This window comes from Plecotus auritus (assembly GCF_963455305.1).
Source record: "Plecotus auritus genome assembly, chromosome: 1".
NCBI classification, from domain to species: domain Eukaryota; kingdom Metazoa; phylum Chordata; class Mammalia; order Chiroptera; family Vespertilionidae; genus Plecotus; species Plecotus auritus.
Window position 1 is genome coordinate 201,519,557 of NC_137770.1, and position 18,391 is coordinate 201,537,947.

The following is an 18,391-nucleotide window of genomic DNA, read 5'->3' on the forward strand; positions in this document are numbered from 1 at the left end:
GTGATCTTAAGATAATTTTTAGGACATGTGATAATACTAAGAAGGTTTTTTATATATAAAACTAGAGGCCTGATGCACGAAATTTGAGCAAGGGGCTTGGCCCTCACAACCCCGGCTGCCTCAGCCCTTGCAGTCCCAGCTTCATCCAGATCAACCGGAAGGACGTCCAAATGGTCGTTCCGCTGTTCGGCCGTTTGGTCGATTTGCATATTACGCTTTTATTATTATAGATGGGCTATAATAGGATGATATATGATTTTAAAACCCAAGGCAGCACATTAAACATTGAATTTATTATTTTTGCATAAAGAATTCAAGTTGCTAGAAAATGAAATCTGCAAGTATTCACCTTCTAATCACCTATATCATATCTCATTCTGTAGGAAGATTGAGGTTAGGGTCTGCATGTAAAGTCAATGTTTGGTATAATTTGCAGACATTTTCCAAACAAATTATTTGGTCAAATTTACAATATATATTTTAAAACATCCCCATTATAAAACTGGTTTAAAGCTTAAAATTAATTGCTGATCACAAGAAAAATAAAAGCTGCTCACTGATTTTTCTTTTGTAATTTCTTTAGAACAAGGCAGGATTTTACAGATGAAGATAACTTATTAATTAGAAGTTTAGCCATCTGTACTCATTGCTTAGACTTTTGAAATAATATGGAGGCTGATAAAATATTTTCAGAAGTTCAACTAAATACTCTAAAAATTTGCCCCGCTTCAAAAGAGTGGTTTACAAAACTAAAATCACATTAGAGGGACACAGGAAAGTATAGAATTTGCCTGAATTGTTGACACAATTCACAGGTCAACACAAGATAAATGGCTAATAGTTTAGAAACAAGATCAACTCTTTTCTTCCTCTTTAATTAAAAAAAAGGGGGGGGGGTTTCCCCTAATCTCATGCCAGATGTCACACAAGCTACCAGTGCTTTGAAATTAATTTCTGAAACAGCTTCTTTCAGTTCATGTATGCCCTCTTCTGCGTGCAGGAGCAGTGAGAACGTAATGCTCAGCTAACCAAGGTTGTCGCTTTTGTTTTCTCCTTTGCTTCCTACAAAATTTACTACACATGCAAAGGGTACCTTAAGATGTTTGATATACCCCCTGGTGCTAGACATGTGTTAATCCAAGAAGACGAGGCTTCTCCTCATATTCTTGGTAAGTGTTTCTGTCCACTGGCTCTGCTTTCACATGCATTTAAACATGGAACTGTCAAAGATATATCTATATATGTATAGGTGTATATATATATATATATATATGTATATATATATATATAAGTATGTATAGGTATATATATACATATATATATATAGAGAGAGAGAGATTTATGTCTGTAGATGTGTGTGTGTGTGTGTGTGTGTGTGTGTACATGTGCATTTTTGCTCTGCATTAGGGGATAAGAAAAAATAAATATGTTAAAATGCATTAAAGTAAGGAATAATATCAGAAAAATTTGCCGTATTTATTTTGACAAATTAGTTCTGATATTTTGGTTGATGCCATACTGTATGCCTCTCCTTAATTTTATTGCATTTTAAGTTCTTTGACTGAAAAGCAACCACATGTGAATTTTACTAGTGTAATAAAAATTTTCCCACCATCTGCTATGTGTCCAGTTTCTGACTGGTACATGCAGATCCCTTTGCATGGCTGTTTATAATTTCCTAAAGAAGATTCTTTTGAATAACTTGAAAGAGATACACAGTAAATAAGCCATTATGTTATAATAAGCCATTATATTATATGCTGAACTAACACATGATTTGTATAAATTATTATAGAAGTATCCATTATTTTCAAAGTATTTCCAGGTTCTGAGGAAATGTCTAGGATTGAGTGAGTTTGAAACTGTTAACCTCTTTGACAGTGTTTTCAAATGGGAACATTTCCCAATTTTTATCTTCTATGTAACCTTCTTGCTATGGTTTTTGACTAGTTAGAAATCCTTCTTGGGGATTTTAAATGGCTAATGAAGGAAAGGGGACTCAGGTCAGAACTAACACTCAGTTTGGCTTGTTTGATGCTAATAAACGCAGTCTTTGACGTATAGAAGTAGATAGATAGACTTAGTAGGGGTCATCAAAGCTGCAACATGATAAAATGTCTGCTGGTTACTCATTTTCCTTCCTTTAGCTATTAAGAACCAGGCTACAGGCCACTATATTTTAAATGGCAAAGGGGAAGAAGCCAAGTCACGGACCTTCATTGATCTTGGTGTGGAATGGGATTATAACATTGAAGATGACATTGAAACTCTTCACACAGACGGACCTCTGCACGATCCTGTTATTGTTTTGGTATGTGGCAGTACAGGCTCTGTATGTGTAGTTGGTTTAGCTGTAATTTCGTTGTTTATTTATCTGAAAACATTTTTATCTTGAACAGTGAATATTTAGTTTGGGTTTTTTTTTATAATTCCATTTACCTGGCCCTCTCCACTCTTTGACAACTTTGCCATATATTTTATTATATAATTATACATACAGTATAAACCCAATAACACAGTATTATGATTTTTGACTTGAGTAATTACGTACTTGTTAAAGACAAGAAAATATATACTTACCATTTCCAACTTTCTTCATTTTTTCTTATAAATCTGACTTAACACCAGGTATCATTCACTTTCAATATAAAGAACTTCCCTTAACATTTCTTGTAGTGTGGGTATGAGTGCTGGCAAAGCATTCTCTCAGCCTTTAATTATCTGAAAATACCTTTATTTCATTCTTGTTCTTAAAGGATATGTTTACTAGACACAAACTTGTTGGTTGCTAGTCTTTCTCTCCCAGTGCTTTGAAGATGTTTTTACAATGTTGCAGGGCGTTCCAGGAATGTCAGGGCTGACCAAGGATATGGATGGCTATGAGGTGGCAGTAACATACACAAGCTTTATTGGTGACACCTTAGCACAGTGGTCGGCAAACTCATTAGTCAACAGAGCGGCAAACCGTGGCTCGTGAGCCGCATGTGGCTTGCGAACCGCAGCTTGCCGACCACTGCCTTAGCAGGTTTGCCTGTAGGGCCACCATCCAACAGGGGAGAGAAGAAACGGAACTCCTATGAGAGAAGAGAGTGGAGAGGGGCTTTATGAAGCCGGGTGATGTCACTCAGCAGCACAGGGGGAGTCTCTGGGTCTGAGTGCTCCCAGGGGCAGCAGCAGCAGCTTGGGATCCTTAAAGCCCAGTTTCACGTACAGTTAGCAGATGTTGGATGCAGTTTCATATGGGTCTACAAAGCAAGCTACCTCTATTGGCTAAAAACAAGCTTGTTTAGGCTACATTTAAAACAACTGTATGTAAAATTTTGAGTTTGCTGCTAGGAGGCTTTTAAGCTAAAGAGGCTCAGCCTGTGGTGAAGAACAACCTCAGGGCCAATGTACAGGGGCCATCTTTGACTCATTCATGTAATATCTGTCTTCTAGAATCCATCATTTCTGATGAGAAGTAGCCTCATTTATATTGCTGCTCTATATACAAAGTGTCCATTTTCTCAGGCTACTTTTTAAGATTTTTTTTCTTTGTCATTTTGCTTTGTTTGTTTAACACTTTGTTCATGCTTAATTTGTGACATTCTTTGTATGTATCAGGCTTGGGATTCACCAAGCATCTTGACTCAAAGTTGAAGTTTTTCACCAAATTAGGGTTACTTTACCATTATGTGTTTAAGTTTGTTTGCCCTCCCCTCGCGCCCCTCCCTGTCATTTCTCTACTCCTAGGACTCATTTACATATATGTTAAACCAGTTGAAATTATTTTACAAGTCTCTCAGGCTTTGGTCATCCTTGTGTGATCTTTTATTCTCTGTTCTTCAGATTGGAGAATTTCTGTTGAGCTGTGTTCAAGCTCACTGACTGTGTCTTATGTGGTCTCCAATCTGTTGTTGAGTTCATCCAGTAAATTTTTCATGTCAGATGGTGGGTGTGCTTTTCTTTTCTAGAATTTCCATTTTCCCTGCCCCCAGAGTCATTTCTGCTTCTCTGCTGAGATTTCTGAATATTTCCACTTGTTTTGTCTAATTTTTCCTTTACGTCCTGCATCTTCGTTTTCTGCTTCTATGGACTGGTTTTTTTAATGAGTCATTTTCCCGCTTCAACAATCTCTTTTATTATACAATGGACATGATAGATGATGAGTTGTAGGGCCTTTGGTTTATGTCACCTTCCTTATAGGAGTTGGGTTTATCCTAGCTGGCAGACAGTCAGTTTCCTCTGATCCTAGGGGCCTGGTTTATTCTTCATTATGGCTGAGCTTTTTCATTTTGTCCTTATTTTTATGACTTGGCATTTTGGGTGCATTAACACGTGGGGGTTGATGAGGCCTCTTGACCCTAGCTGGTTAAGAACTCCCAGGTCTCTTAGCCCAGTCTGACTCTGAGCACTTCTGTCCTATTCCCAAGCCCGCAGCAGCCACTCACTGGTAGGTGGTGTGGTATCTTGGCCCCAGGCATGCACAGACCAGCCCTCAGTCTGGGACTCATGCATCCTCTGGGCCACCCCTCCATGCAGGCCCCTGTTCTTTAGTGCTCTGCCCTGCGAGTTCCATAGTCTTCTCAGTGAGAATGCGGTCTTGGCTGGAGTTCAGCAACCTGTGCCAGGGGCCAGACCTGGCTCTGTCAGGAAGCCAGGACCTGGCATTTTGTTCTTCTTAAGGGATCATTGTCCTTTGCTATTATTCACTGTCTCCCCCTCCTCCCCAAATTTCCCTCCTATAATTCTGTCCAGTTTTATTGCTTTTAATGTCAGGAAGGTACCTCTATTACTCCCTCATGGATGAAAGCAGAAGGCATCTACTTGATTGGAAAAACAGTGTTGCATTCTGTGTACAAATATTTACTAGACTCTCTATAAAAAATATTGCACTAATCTAAAACCAAATCTTCCCACTCAATCCCAAGGGTTTGTTTTTCCTTTGAAAATTATTTCCCTTTGGTAAAGTGCCTATTGCTAAAGTAGTTACTCTTTTTGTTGAGTTTTAAGAGTTGTTTGTATATACTTGATATAATAAATCCTTTGTGAAATAAGTGATTTGCCAAATATTTTCTTCTAGTCTATAATTTTTTTTCCTTTCTCTTAGTCTTTCACAGAGCAAAACATATTTTAACTTTGCTGAAATCTTAATTTATCAATTGTTTCTTTTATGGATCAAGATTTTGGTGTTAGCTCCCCCCCACCCCAATCCAAGATCAAAATATTTTCTGTTTTTTGGTAACAGTTCTGTAGTTTTACATTTCACATTTAGGTTTATGAACCATTTTTAGTTAATTTTTACATAAATTTTGTGTGATATGTTAGGTTCTTAATTTTGCATACAGATGTTTGTATTATCTATTGCCTCATAACAAATTAACCCCAATTTAGTGGCTAAATGCAAAGCAACATTCCTTGGCTCCTAGTTTCTGTGGATCAGGTATCTGGGAGCAGATGAAATGGCTAGTTCTGACTCAGGGTGTCTCATGAGGTTGCTGTCAGCCGTGGCGAAGCACCTCAAGGCTTGCCAGCTCAGTCACATGTCCGTTGGAAGGCCTCACAAGGTTACTCCTAAGCTACTCCTGTGGGGACGGGCGGGCCTGGGATGTTCACCGTATGAGCCTATCCATAGGCTGCTTAGGTGTCCTCATCCCATGGCAGCGGGCTTCCATAGCACAAGTGGTTCAGGGGACAGAGAAAGTGGAAGAGCACAACCAAGACAGAATCAGTCTTTTCTCACCTAACCTTGGAAGTGATATCCCTTCTTGTCTGCTGTTGTTTGTTTGCCAGAAGTAAGTCAGTGAGGCCAGCCCACATGGAAGGGGTGAGGATGTAAGCTCCACGTACTGAGAGGGAACGTACAAAGGATGTGGACAGCGTTTGAAGTCACCACAATGTCCAATTGTTCCAGCACCTTTTGTTCAAACAAACAAACAAAAACCCCAAAACTGTTATTTTTCAGTTAAATTGTCTTTTCATCTAGGTCAAAAATTAATTGTCTAAACGTATGTGGGTTTATTTTTGGACTGTCATTCTGTTCCACGGGTTAGATGATTTTATAGCAAGATATATAATATTCAAAATCTTGTTAAGTTTGAATGATTGGCGATCAGAGTTCTCTTTCACTTTTATGTAACTACTCTGCATTCTTTTCCAGTCACACAGGTGTCCTGTCTCAGAGCCCTGCCCTTTCACCTCCACGGTGGGTGGCCTCAGGGCTTTGCCCAAGATAGTAATGTGGACATAGGGATCAATGTGGGCTGGAGATATAGGAGATGTATAGCTAGCCTAGAGGGCTGTGGACAAGCAATGCTCTTATCATCATGATCTTTCTTTCCGTCCCTAAAGGACTGGAACCCCAGCGAGGGAGCCCTGAAACATGGGGCTAGGTTCTCTGCGACTGAAAGCATTAGACATCTGGCTAGAGTGTAAGGGCCAGGGCTTGGTTTTTAATGCTTTTTTGAAAACAAAGACTAGAAGGGGAAAAGAGACTAGAACGCAGATAAACCTCAACTTTCTAGCGATTTAGCATCCCTCGGTTTCTCAAACAAAAGCTGTTTCTAAAAGTTTAGTTTAAAATACCAATGAATTATGAGTGGATAATAAAGCAGTGGTAGCTTTACACAATGGACTAGTACTCAGCCGTAAAAAAAGAAGGAAATCTTACATTTTGTGACAGCATGGATGGACCTGGAGAGCATTATGCTAGATGAAATAAGCCAGCCAGAGAAAGAGAAATATCACAAGATCTCACTTGTATGTGGAATCTAATGAACAAAATGAACAAGCAAAATAGAGACAGACTCATAGAGAGCAAGCTGACAGCTGGGGGAGAGGAGACAAGGAAGTCTTTGGGAGGGGTGCGGGGGAAATTGAGCAAAAAAGAGAAAAAACTAAAAAAACAAAACAAAAACACCATACCAATGAATTACACATTTCTCCACTTGTATGATGCATATAATCTTATAAATACATGAAAGTTAATACTTATTTTTTTAAATAATTCTTTGCTCTAAACAAAATTAAAAAGCAATTTTAAAATTCCATATATGTGCAATGCTTATAAAAAGTTAATATCATTATTGCATAGATTATTTAGAAAAAAAGAGATGTATACCAATTTCACAAAAAAAGGACATGATGTGAACATGCAATGTACAGCAGATAAGATTCACATGGCTACAAACAGGAAAATTAAACTTTACTATTTATTAAGTAAATAACAACCAAAACAACAATCTTTTGCCCAGTTAATAAAGATGAAAACTATATAATAGGTAATGCTGAATTGGGGCACTTTCACATACTATCTGATTATGAAAATAATGATTCTTCTAAATATTCTGAGGTCTTTGTACTCTTTAGCCCCACGTTACCATAAAGGTGGGGACAAATTCTAATCAATACAAATAGTTATGATAAGTAAATGGTTAAATAATGCACATGACCTTTAGGATTATACACTGTGCTGACATTTAAAGTTACATTTTTAAATAATATTTACTATCTTGGGAAATGTGCATAATACATTTAGTGAAATAAGCAAGTCTAGAAAGTATGTGTGTATGTGCACATACACACAATATGAAACGATCTTGAGGGTATATCCTAAAATGATAGATGTACTTCAGTTTTCTCTGATTTAGTATAGTTATGGATGATTTTTCCCCCTGTATTTTTCTATAATCCATATTTTCTGAAGGGAACTTTATTATCTTGCTCATCATAACAAAACACTTTAAAGAATAATTTTTAAATGCACTAAGGAGATATATAACTTAATGTAACTTAATGAAATTTAGAGTGAGTCTTATTATAAAATCATTATTTTTATAATAAAAACTCTTAATCAGTGTATGTATTTTTATATTTTTTATGGTCGAAGTTTTATATAGTTAAGGTTTTGTGGGTTTTTTTTTTCTTAAACAGGGCATACTTGTACCTTCATTGACTAAAATAAAAACATGTTTTTAGAAACAACTTGAAAGTCTTCCAGTTTCAATAAGAGCAATATTCTGAAATATTTATAATTTTTCATTCCTAATTTACAATTCTCAGGTGATTTACATATATCTGTTTCCTGTGCGTTAGATTATACCTCAGGAGAATGATACCCGCTCTAGCCTTACATATAAGTACATCATCCATGAAGACTCCGCACCTACAATCAACAACAACAATGTCATCCAGGAAGAATTAGACACTTTTGAGTGGGCTTTGAAGAGCTGGTCTCAGTGTTCCAAACCCTGTGGTGGAGGTAATAGTTGACACATTTATACCTTTACTAAGCAATTCATATTAAGCCAGTCTGCTTGCTTCTGCCTTAAGGATTATCTCTAATGGAGGCCATAATCTGAGAATACCATACAGAGCTCAGAGCTAAAAGATAAATACAACAAATTTTTACCGAAATTTCAGAATCTACAAAGGGTAGGAATCCATTCATAAATGTAGACCTTCTTAAATCCTCTTTCCCTTTCCCTCGAGTTCTTTCAGTCTCATGTTATGTAGGGTTCACTTTATTCTTCCCAAACTCTCCCAAATTCAGTGTCCTCCAGTGCTCACCTTCTGCACTTTTACTTTCCATACCTATGCGTTTCTTTTCTATCAGTGTTAATAGTAAAAGAGCTATTAGTTGTACTACGTACCAGGTACAGCTTTAAATGCTTTACATATTAATGCATGAATACTCACATGCCTCTGTGAAGTCGATTCTATTATTATGTCTGTTGTATTAATGGAGAAACCGAAGCACAGGGAAGATAAATAATCCGTAAGGTCAAACCCAGGAGGTCTGGCTTCCGAGTACATACTCTTACTAAATTATGCTGCCTCTCTGCCCTCCCTAACGTAAACCCATTAAGCTGTTCTCATGGGTTCTCCATTTCCCCCATTATCCATTCCTCTTGTTCTCAACAGCAGTGCTCCAGATTCGGGCTGGCCAAGAAAGAATTCTCCCAACAGACAGGAGAAGGCCAGGACCTCTCACAATAATGACACTGACTAATTGAAAACAAAAGATTATTAAACCATTTATTTTATCATTTTAAATTCAAGAATGCATTTCTAAAGTGTTTTTTTTTGGGGGGGGGGCGAGGGAGTAGGCATAAAGTGTCTTAGTTACTTATGTAAAACAGCACTTTATTCATTATACGAAGTTCATTTAGTTTGGATCCTCCCTCCTGTTGCACCCTCAGCACTGACGTGGTCACAAGATTTGTCATATACACCTTTTTAACATCTACCACATCTGTTCCTTCCTCACTGGGCTTTCTTCACAATTTTGGAAGAGAAGATAGTTGCAAAAGTCTCTTAGGGGGCTAACTTTTGATTTTCTTCTCTTCCTTTATTTACAGGGTAATCTTGCTTGAATGAATGAGTGAATGAATTAATGTGTAGAATTATATTATTTCCTTGATTCAAATCCTTTACTCTCCTAATGCATTGCCCTGAAATGCAATATAACTTATGTAGTATTCTTGCCAAAAGTGAATAACCTGAACCTGACCATTAGGAGACTATTAAATAAATCCAAATTGTGGAACATTTTACAAAACAACTGGCCTGTACACCTCAAATATTTTAAAGATAAAGAGTCCCAAAAACTGTTCCTGATTAATTCCATGACAACTAAATATTCTTGACTGGAAAAACATTGCAACACAGAACATTATAGGAACAGTTACAAATCTTGGGGTATGGTCAATATATTTCTATATATATATAAAAAGCCAGCAACCGGAATGCCGTAACAACCAGAACAACAGGTCACTATGACACCCACCGTGACCAGTGAACCAGCCCAATCAGGGGTGGGGCTGGCCAGCCAACCTCCTGTGGCCCCTCCCCCACCCGCCCCCGCCCCCGCCCCCAGTTGGCCTGCCCCACACTGATCGGCCCACAGCCCCTCCCCCTGGCCAGCCACACCTCTGATCGCCCTCCCACCCCCACCCCAATAGGGTGCGGGGCCGGCCGGCCAACCTCCCGCCATCTCCACCCACCTGGCCCCACCCCTGATGGGCTCCCACCACCCTGATTAGCCCACAGCACCTGCCCGGCCCCACCCCAGATCAGACCCCCCCCCCCCCCCGCCAATCAGGGGCAGAGCTGGCTGGCCAACTGCCTGTGGCCCCTCCCCCCAGCCAGCTCTGCTTCTGATCAGCCCCACCACCCCGATTGGCCTGCAGCCCTTCCCCCAGCCAGCTCCACCCCTGATCAGCCCCCCCACACCAATCGGATGGGGCTGGCTGGCCAACCTCCCATGGTCCCTCCCCCTGCCGCTGACCCCTGATCGGCTCCCCACCCCAATCAGGGGCAGGGCCCACCAGCCAATTGCCCACGGCCCCTCCCCCCAGCTGGCCCGGCCCTGATCAGGGCCAGGCCAGCCAGCCAACCTCCCACAGTTTCCTCCTTCCGACAGGCCTGGCCCTGATCCACCCAATTGGGTCCAGGTCGGCCGGACCCCACCCGTGCACGAATTCATACACTGTATCTCTAGTCTATATATATAAAAGCCTAAATGACCATTATGACCAGTCACTATGACATGCACTGACCACTAGGGGGCAGATGCTTAATGCAGGAGCTTGCCCCTAGCGGTCAGTGTGCTCCCACAGCCAACCTCCGGTGGCGGGCCAACCTCCCATGGTCCTTCCCCCCAGCTGGCCAGCCCCAATTGGCCCCAATTGGGACTAGGCCAGACAGTCCTGATTGGCCACAATCACCTGCCAGGCCAAGGGGCTCCATCCATGCACGAATTCATGCACCAGGCTTCTAGTTATCCTATATAATAAAGAAGTAATATGCAAATTGACCCTCATGCCCTCACAAGATGGCTGCCTATGACCATGCTGGCAGGGGGGTTAGTGAGGGACGACCAAATGACTGAACAAGCAGGCTGCATGGGGCGACCAGGCCGGCAGGGGGGGAGCAGTTGGGAGCGACCAGGCCGGCAGGACAGTTGGGGGCAACTTGGCTGGCAGCAGGGGGCAGTTAGGGGCGATCAGGCCAACACACAGAGGCAGTGAGGGGTGATCAGGCCAGCAGGCAACTAGGCAGGCAGGCAGGTGATTAGGAGCCAGCAGTCCAGGATGGTGAGAGGGATGTCCAACTGCCGGTTCGGGCCTAAACTGGCAGTTGACATCCCCCAAGGGGTCCTGGATTGGAGAGGGTTCAGGCTAGGCTAAGGGGACCCCCCAGCCCCGTGCACAAATTTCGTGCACTGGGCCTCTAGTATAATAATATTATAACTGCATTAAATACCCTGATTTTTAAGAATTATAGTGTGGTTATGTAAGAAACTGTGCTTATTCCCAAATGGTTCAGCAGAATTTTATATATGTGTTATACTAGACGCCCGGTGCACTAAATTCATGCACGGGGGTGGGGGTTGTGTCCCTCCACCCAGCCTGCACCCTCTCCAATCTGGTACCCCTTGAGGGATGTCCGACTGCACCCTCTCCAATCTGGTACCCCTTGAGGGATGTCCGACTGCACCCTCTCCAATCTGGTACCCCTTAAGGGATGTCTGACTGTCCCATGGGCAGTTGGACATCCTTCTCACAATTCAGGACTGCTGGCTCCCAACCGCTCACTTGCCTGCCTGCTTGATCACCCCCTAACCACTCCCCTGCCAGCCCGATTGCCCCTAACTGCCCTCCCCTGAAGGCCTGGTTGCCCCTAACTGCCCTCCCCTGCAGGCCTGGTCACCCCCAACTGCTCTTCCCTGCAGGCCTAGTTCCCTCCCCTTCTCCCTGGTCGCTCCCAACTGCCCTCCCCTGCCAGCCCGATTGCCCCTAACTGCCCTCCCCTGGCTGGCCTGGTTGCCCCTAACTGCCCTCTCCTGCAGGCCTGGTTCCCCCCCAACTGCCCTCCCCTGCTGGCCTGATTGCTCACAACTGCCCTCCCCTCCTGGCCATCTTGTGGCAACCATCAAGTGTCCACATGGGGGCGTCCATCTTTGACCACATGGGGGTGGCCATCTTGTGTGTTGGAGTGATGGTCAATTTGCATATTATCTCTTTATTATATAGGTTAGTAATTATATATAAGTAAATATATAATCTCAAATACATATGACATGGTAACACAAGGATAATCTAGATGCAAGGTATACAAATGTTTATTGTGCTGTCCTTACAACTTTCTTTAGGTTTAAAATTTTCAAAATAAAAAATTATTTACAAATGTGGAAGCTGTTGGTTGAAGAGACCTTTAATAACTCCCTGTGACCTTCAAAATAAACTCCAAACATTTGTCTGGCCGCGAAGGCTTTTACATGGAGCCTTTCCTATCTCCCACCCCTGTCACACATAAAACTTAAGTCATTCAAAGAGACCTGCAGTTTTCTATAGGTTATTTCCTTTGCTTGGAGGAATATTCTGCTTTATCCCCTTTATGCAATGCTATTTGAACTTCAATATTCTACTAAAGGAAGTGCTGATCATGTAAGAAGGGTTCCCTCCCCTTCTTCAGCTAAGTCAGAGACTTCCCCCTCTGTGTTGCTTTGGTGCCCCCTACAGTGCATTATGTACATAACTCCGTAAAAGCCTAGGTCACAGGTTATTGTCACAGTGGTTTTCAAACTTGTCCTTAATAATAGAGCCTCTATATTCAGGTTTCGGTTTATTAGCCAATGTACTGTTACTATTTAATAATTTGTAATATTTGTTAAATGTAGGCTCTGAAAAGAAGTTTAATTTACTTCTGGACCTTTAGCAACTAGAAAAGTGGCTAGTTTATTATATGCATTCAGTAAATATTTGTTGAATGAATAAGTGATTAAATACAAAGAAAGGTATCTCCTTTCCCAGGTTTCCAGTACACTAAATACGGATGCCGTAGGAAAAGTGACAATAAAATGGTTCATCGCAGCTTCTGTGAAGTCAACAAAAAGCCAAAACCTATTAGAAGAATGTGCAATATTCAAGAGTGTACACATCCACTGTAAGCATTTATTTTAACTATCATACCCTGAGGACAAAATAGTATGGATTTAAATGTCTTTAGCTCTTTTCAATTTTAGTCAAAGCTAATACATTATCTGGTTTAAATAGTCAAATCAATTCCCAGGAATTATGTGAAGCTGTGGTTCCCTGCTCTCTACCATATTCCTTCTTCTCAAAAATATATTTTTATATTTGGTAAAAAATAAATAAGTATAGGCAGCTAGGGTCATCTCACCATTCCATATGTGGGTTTTTACATAACCCCATGTATTCACTATGGTTTCTTTCTCTATTGTCCCTTGACTGTATCTGTTGTCCATGTGCTAAAAGTCTGATTTACCTTCTACTGAAGATGAAAAAAAAAGTCTTCTGCTGGGTTAGAGGAGGAGCAGTCAGCAGTGGAGTAAAAAATTATGAGGCCCACCCTAGCCAGTTTGGCTCAGGGGCAGAGCATCAGCCTGTGGACTGAAGTGTCACGGGTTTGATTCCGGTCAAGGGCACATACCTGGGTTGCGGCTCGATCCCCAGTAGGGGAGTGCAGGAGGCAGCCAATCAATGATTCTCTCTCATCATTGATGTTTCTATCTCTCCCTCTCTTTACTCTCTGAGATCAATAAATATATATTTAAAAAAAAATTAGGAGGCCTAACTGCCTCCAAGTAGACTTTCCATCAGTCCCTGTTTTCAGCCCTGCCATCACCCACACTTTCACCTGAGGCTATAAGCTCTCAGTTTCTGAAATTCTGCATCATCAGTTTATTAGCTCCTACTGCTGACTTAAACTTCATTCTTTTTATGTCTACTAACTACTCTCTAGGTTCCAAAATTATCTTGTGGTGGCTTCTTTTCAAGTTTTTTTCTTTTGGCGTTTGTGCCATTTTTCTCATTTGTTGTCATTCTAGGAGTTTCAAGATGGAATAAGGTAACCATAATTGTCTATGATATTAAGTGTATGTTTCTCAAGTAATTCCTGTTTTCAAATGAGAGTCACTACTGAGACCTTCAAATGGGTTGCCAGAATACATGGTACTGCCTATTTGATGAGCAAGAGCTATCTTAAACTGCTAATACCAAAGCCTGAAAGGTTTTAGCATGGTTGTATTTTGGAGCCCCATATATATGGGAAGAACAAAAATTGCAGAGGAAAAGTAACTTTAGAAAGGCTAAATAGTATGCCTCAATTACATTCTGACAGATTGATAAGCAGATGGAACAGACAGTCACAGCCCTTGGGAACCTGGGAAGCACATGTAATGGAGAACTGTCTGCAGTGTTGTATACACAGCTGATTTGGAGAGTACTGCGGGCATTGACATTGACACTAGAATTTGGAAATGTCCCATGGGAAATCTTTTTGAAAAGATTTTGGAAATATTTCTTTCAGGTGCATTCAAGCCCGGGATGGCCACTACCTTTACATTTTTGTCAGACCCATTAGGGGCCAAAATGAAGAACTGAATTTTCCGAACAGAATAGATATGTCAGGCAATCTTCCTGGCAATGATTGTAGAAGTAAAAGTCATCTCCGAAAATGAAAAATGAGTAAATTCATGGTTTCATGGAAAAAGCAGCAGCAGCCCAATAAATTTGTGTTAGCAAGCGTAGGATGGATTCCTTTTTTTATAATTTCCTTTCAGATCTTTAACGCCATTAGGCAGTATGGCTGAGAATGAGCTGGTATTATTTTGTAAACTGCCATCGTGTCTAAACCTAACCAGGTTTCCTTAAGATGAGTTTCAGAAACCTTCTGTTGGTTATCCTTTAGGAACGGAGAAAGTTTCAGAATCATTGGGAGGCAGAAAAATGCTAAGCCATTCAAAAATAGAGGTGTTGGGCCTATCATTGTTAGAAAGTTCTAAGACCTTTTTAATTGTTCAGTGCACCCCTCTCTCTGAAAGTGCTTCCTCTACTACTGTGGGCCCCGCTGGGTTGCACGTCACTCGGAGAGCAGGAGGTCTAGGCTTGCAGGGCAGGAAGGTGCACATTCTACACCCCCGTGACCATGTTCACTTCACCCCCACACCCACAGCTGGATAGCGGAAGAGTGGGAGCATTGCACCAAAACTTGTGGGAGTTCCGGCTACCAGCTTCGCACTGTGCGCTGCCTTCAGCCCCTGCATGATGGCACCAACCGCTCTGTGCACAGCAAGTACTGTGTGGGTGACCGTCCCGAGAGCCGCCGGCCTTGTAACAGAGTGCCCTGCCCAGCCCAGTGGAAAACGGGGCCCTGGAGTGAGGTGGGTGTGTGAGCTCTGCATGCACGTGTATGTGCATAAGATAGGAAGCCTGTTTTCATCTGGCTTCAATATCAGGCAGGCCTTGTGTGAACTGAGAAACTCGCATATTTTAATTGAGAAACTCGCATATTTTCAAAATCATTAAGCACCTCCAGGTGCTTAATGATTTTGAAAATTTAATATTTTAAAGCAGTGTTTGCATTTAAGATTAGTTGGTCGAGGCAAACCATGTTTGGGTGTTTTGTAACAGAGGAGTCTAAAGGTGACTGATCTTCTGTTTAATATATTTGTTGACTTCACCGTTCCTACGGGTGAATTCCAAACCTCTGACACCAAATGCAGGTCCCTGCCCCATTTGGCACCACACTATCCTTTTTTTTTTTTTTTTTAAATTGAGGTGTAATTAACACAACATTATATTAGTTCCAGGTGTACAATGTAAGGATTCGATATCTGTATATATTGCAAAATGATCACCATAAGAAGTCCTACACTGACTCTTCTTATTCGTTCTTTATTCCAACTCTTTAACCCAGTTTGAGTAAAGTCCCACTGTTCCAAAAAGACTGTTCTGGGTAGAGCCTCCTACCTTTTGTAGGTTGGCCCTTCCCTCTCCTCCTATCTGCCCATCTCCCTCTCACCTACCAAGGCTCATCTCCACGGCACCTTAGAGGTGCTTTTCCTAAAGCCCTTCCTGTGCACCCGAAGGCGTGTTGTTCATGGCGGACTACTTTAACTCCTGTTCTTGAGTCTGGGCTCACTGCTAATCCACTCACTTCTCAAAAACTGTGTGCCCTGCCTCCCGGGTACCCAGCCAGTGCCTATGAAAATGATGTTGGTTTGGTGACTGGCTGACTCAGTGTTGGGGTGCCTGAATTAACGTCTTTGATATTTGTAAAGAATCATCATGCGGAGTCATAGGAGAAGAGCTTATAGAAGGAAATGGCATCAAAAGGCAGATAGAGAATGAAGGAGGACGTGGAGAGCAGGCCCTAGAAAGAAAGACAGGCAAGTGAAAGTGAAGTTCACCCGGACAGACCATAAAGATAACTAACTCGTTCTTTGCCCCTCGGAGTCTTGGAATGAGGACCCCTTCTCTGTAGCTCCTGTCTAGAACAATAGATGTTTCTGAGCAGTTTTAGGCATGAATTTATGGGGATAGAGCAATGGTGGTTTCAAAGAGGTTGAATTAATCAAGGTAGCATGTCAGGAAGTCCTGCCATCTGTAAGGAAGGTGAGAAAATGGGAAGCTCCCTGAAAACAGGCACCACTACTGTTTTAAGGACTACACGGCTATTAACGTTACAATGCTAATAGCTGTTTCTTAGCACATGCTTATTACATGCCAGGCATAATCTTTACATACCTTGTCTCCTTTGCCTTCATTTAGTTCCACAACAATCCTATGAGGCAAATATTATTATCCCAGCTTTCAGAGAAAAAGCCACTTGCCTAGGCTGGTAAATGATGGAGCCCCAGAGTATAAACCTAGGATTATCTGTCTCCAAACCACTGTGTAGCACCACCTCCATAGAAAAGGAACTCCAGGGTGCGCGTGTGTGTATGCGGGAGAGCGCGGGGACAGGATGAAAGATGGTGTTGGTGCAATAACCGTCTATAATGGCAGCCTTTGTCTCTGTAGTGCTCCGTGACCTGCGGTGAAGGGACGGAGGTGAGGCAGGTGCTCTGCAGGGCTGCAGACCACTGCGACGGGGACAAGCCCGAGGCTGCCAGAGCCTGTCAGCTGCCTCCCTGTAATGGTAGGTGTGACACTAACTGCTTTCACTGCTCTGACAATGGTTTTTAAGCACCGAAAAGCAGAATTTCCTTTCAGGACAAGCTCTGGAGTTTCCATTTGCTTACCAGAAAATGACCCAAGGTATACAGTCTTAAAAAATTAGCCTAATACTGTGCTTAAGAATTCCACCCAGGGAATTGTCCTAACCACTGCCGTGCTGGGGTCAGGGCTGTGTCCCGTACATGTAGCATCTGTCAATGTGTGTTTCTAGAAGAGCTGCTTATTTTCTTCTGTGATTTTCTTTATAACCTACTATCATTGTAAAAGCATAATATTGTGGAAGGTTCTGAAATGTTTTACTAAAGTTATTCAGTATAGACATGTGGGTGATAAACACTATTTAAAAAGCCATTTCCAATATCTGTCCATCCACCTCCATGCACTCCCCGAGGGTGAGTTCTGAATAGACACCATTCACATGCAGAAATATGCCTGACCCGCTCTCTTGCTGGATTACAAAAGCAGAGTCAGTTTTATTTAAAAATAGACAGTGCTTTGCTGCTGTGAAACAGATAAAATATATATTGGATGGTTTCAGTTTCTGTCACTCTGTCTCCTTTTCTGTGCTGTCTCTGTCCTCTCTGCCTGCTTCCCTTCTTCCTCTACACACCTTCTCTTCTCACCCTCTCTCTCCACCTCCCATCTCTTCCTCAGGTCTTCCATACTCCCCTTTATCTTTCTCCCCCGAGCCTTTCTCTACCACGTGTACGTTGTACGTGTGCCTGTCTCTTCCCAGTCTCATACATTCTCTCCCTCTGTCCTCTCCTTACCCTTCCTCCATCACAAGCTTTCTCTTAAACTGTGGACGCTGCTCAGACTTACTAGTGAGACTTGGGACTATAAAGAAGTTGCCTTTCTAATGGCCTGCAACAGCATAAGTAAGACATTGATTGAATATTGACATGTGCTAAATGGTTGTGTTTTCTTTTTCAAGAAAATTTGCAAAGCACTATTTTATCAAATGTCCTTTTTTTTTGAGGAAATTTCAGGCTTCAAGTCTTTTAAACCTTATAAATTATTTCATTATACAGTTTCATTTGAAATGTATAGTGATATGAACAAGAATGACCATGAGGGGGAGACAAAGAACTTGAATTTAATCATTTTCCTCTGGAAAGTATATTTGAAAGTTCAAAACACAACATCAGATCCAGAAGAACACACTTTACTCAGAAACTATAAAATTTAGTTGCCCTAATATTTTATTTTTATGTAGGCATTACCTCCAGAAGGCTAAATACTTTGTGAGTAAGCATTACTGATTTAATAGACCTATATATTTCTACAAATATGCCTAATTATCAGCAAGAATATACTTGATTCTCTTTTTTAGCTAAAAGAAAATATTTTTATTACAAAACCAAGGTGCTGATGGGAGGACATAACTATGTTATGTTAGTGATTCCACATCCTTTTAGCTGCTCTCT

At 41.5% G+C, this 18,391-nt stretch overlaps 1 protein-coding gene across 2 annotated transcripts in view; it reads left to right on the forward strand.

The window, feature by feature from the left end:
* The window catches only part of ADAMTS3 (ADAM metallopeptidase with thrombospondin type 1 motif 3), a 239,458-nt gene that overhangs the window by 215,509 nt on the left and 5,558 nt on the right, over positions 1–18,391 (forward strand). Inside the window, exons 16-21 of one of the 2 annotated variants that reach the window (XM_080649386.1) lie at positions 1,089–1,169; positions 2,148–2,311; positions 8,074–8,239; positions 12,795–12,927; positions 14,959–15,166; positions 16,809–16,926. In XM_080649386.1, coding sequence (XP_080505512.1) covers positions 1,089–1,169; positions 2,148–2,311; positions 8,074–8,239; positions 12,795–12,927; positions 14,959–15,166; positions 16,809–16,926 — 870 coding nt within the window. The remainder of the gene's footprint in view (positions 1–1,088; positions 1,170–2,147; positions 2,312–8,073; positions 8,240–12,794; positions 12,928–14,958; positions 15,167–16,808; positions 16,927–18,391) is intronic. The other variant, XM_080649387.1, reaches the window with a different exon arrangement.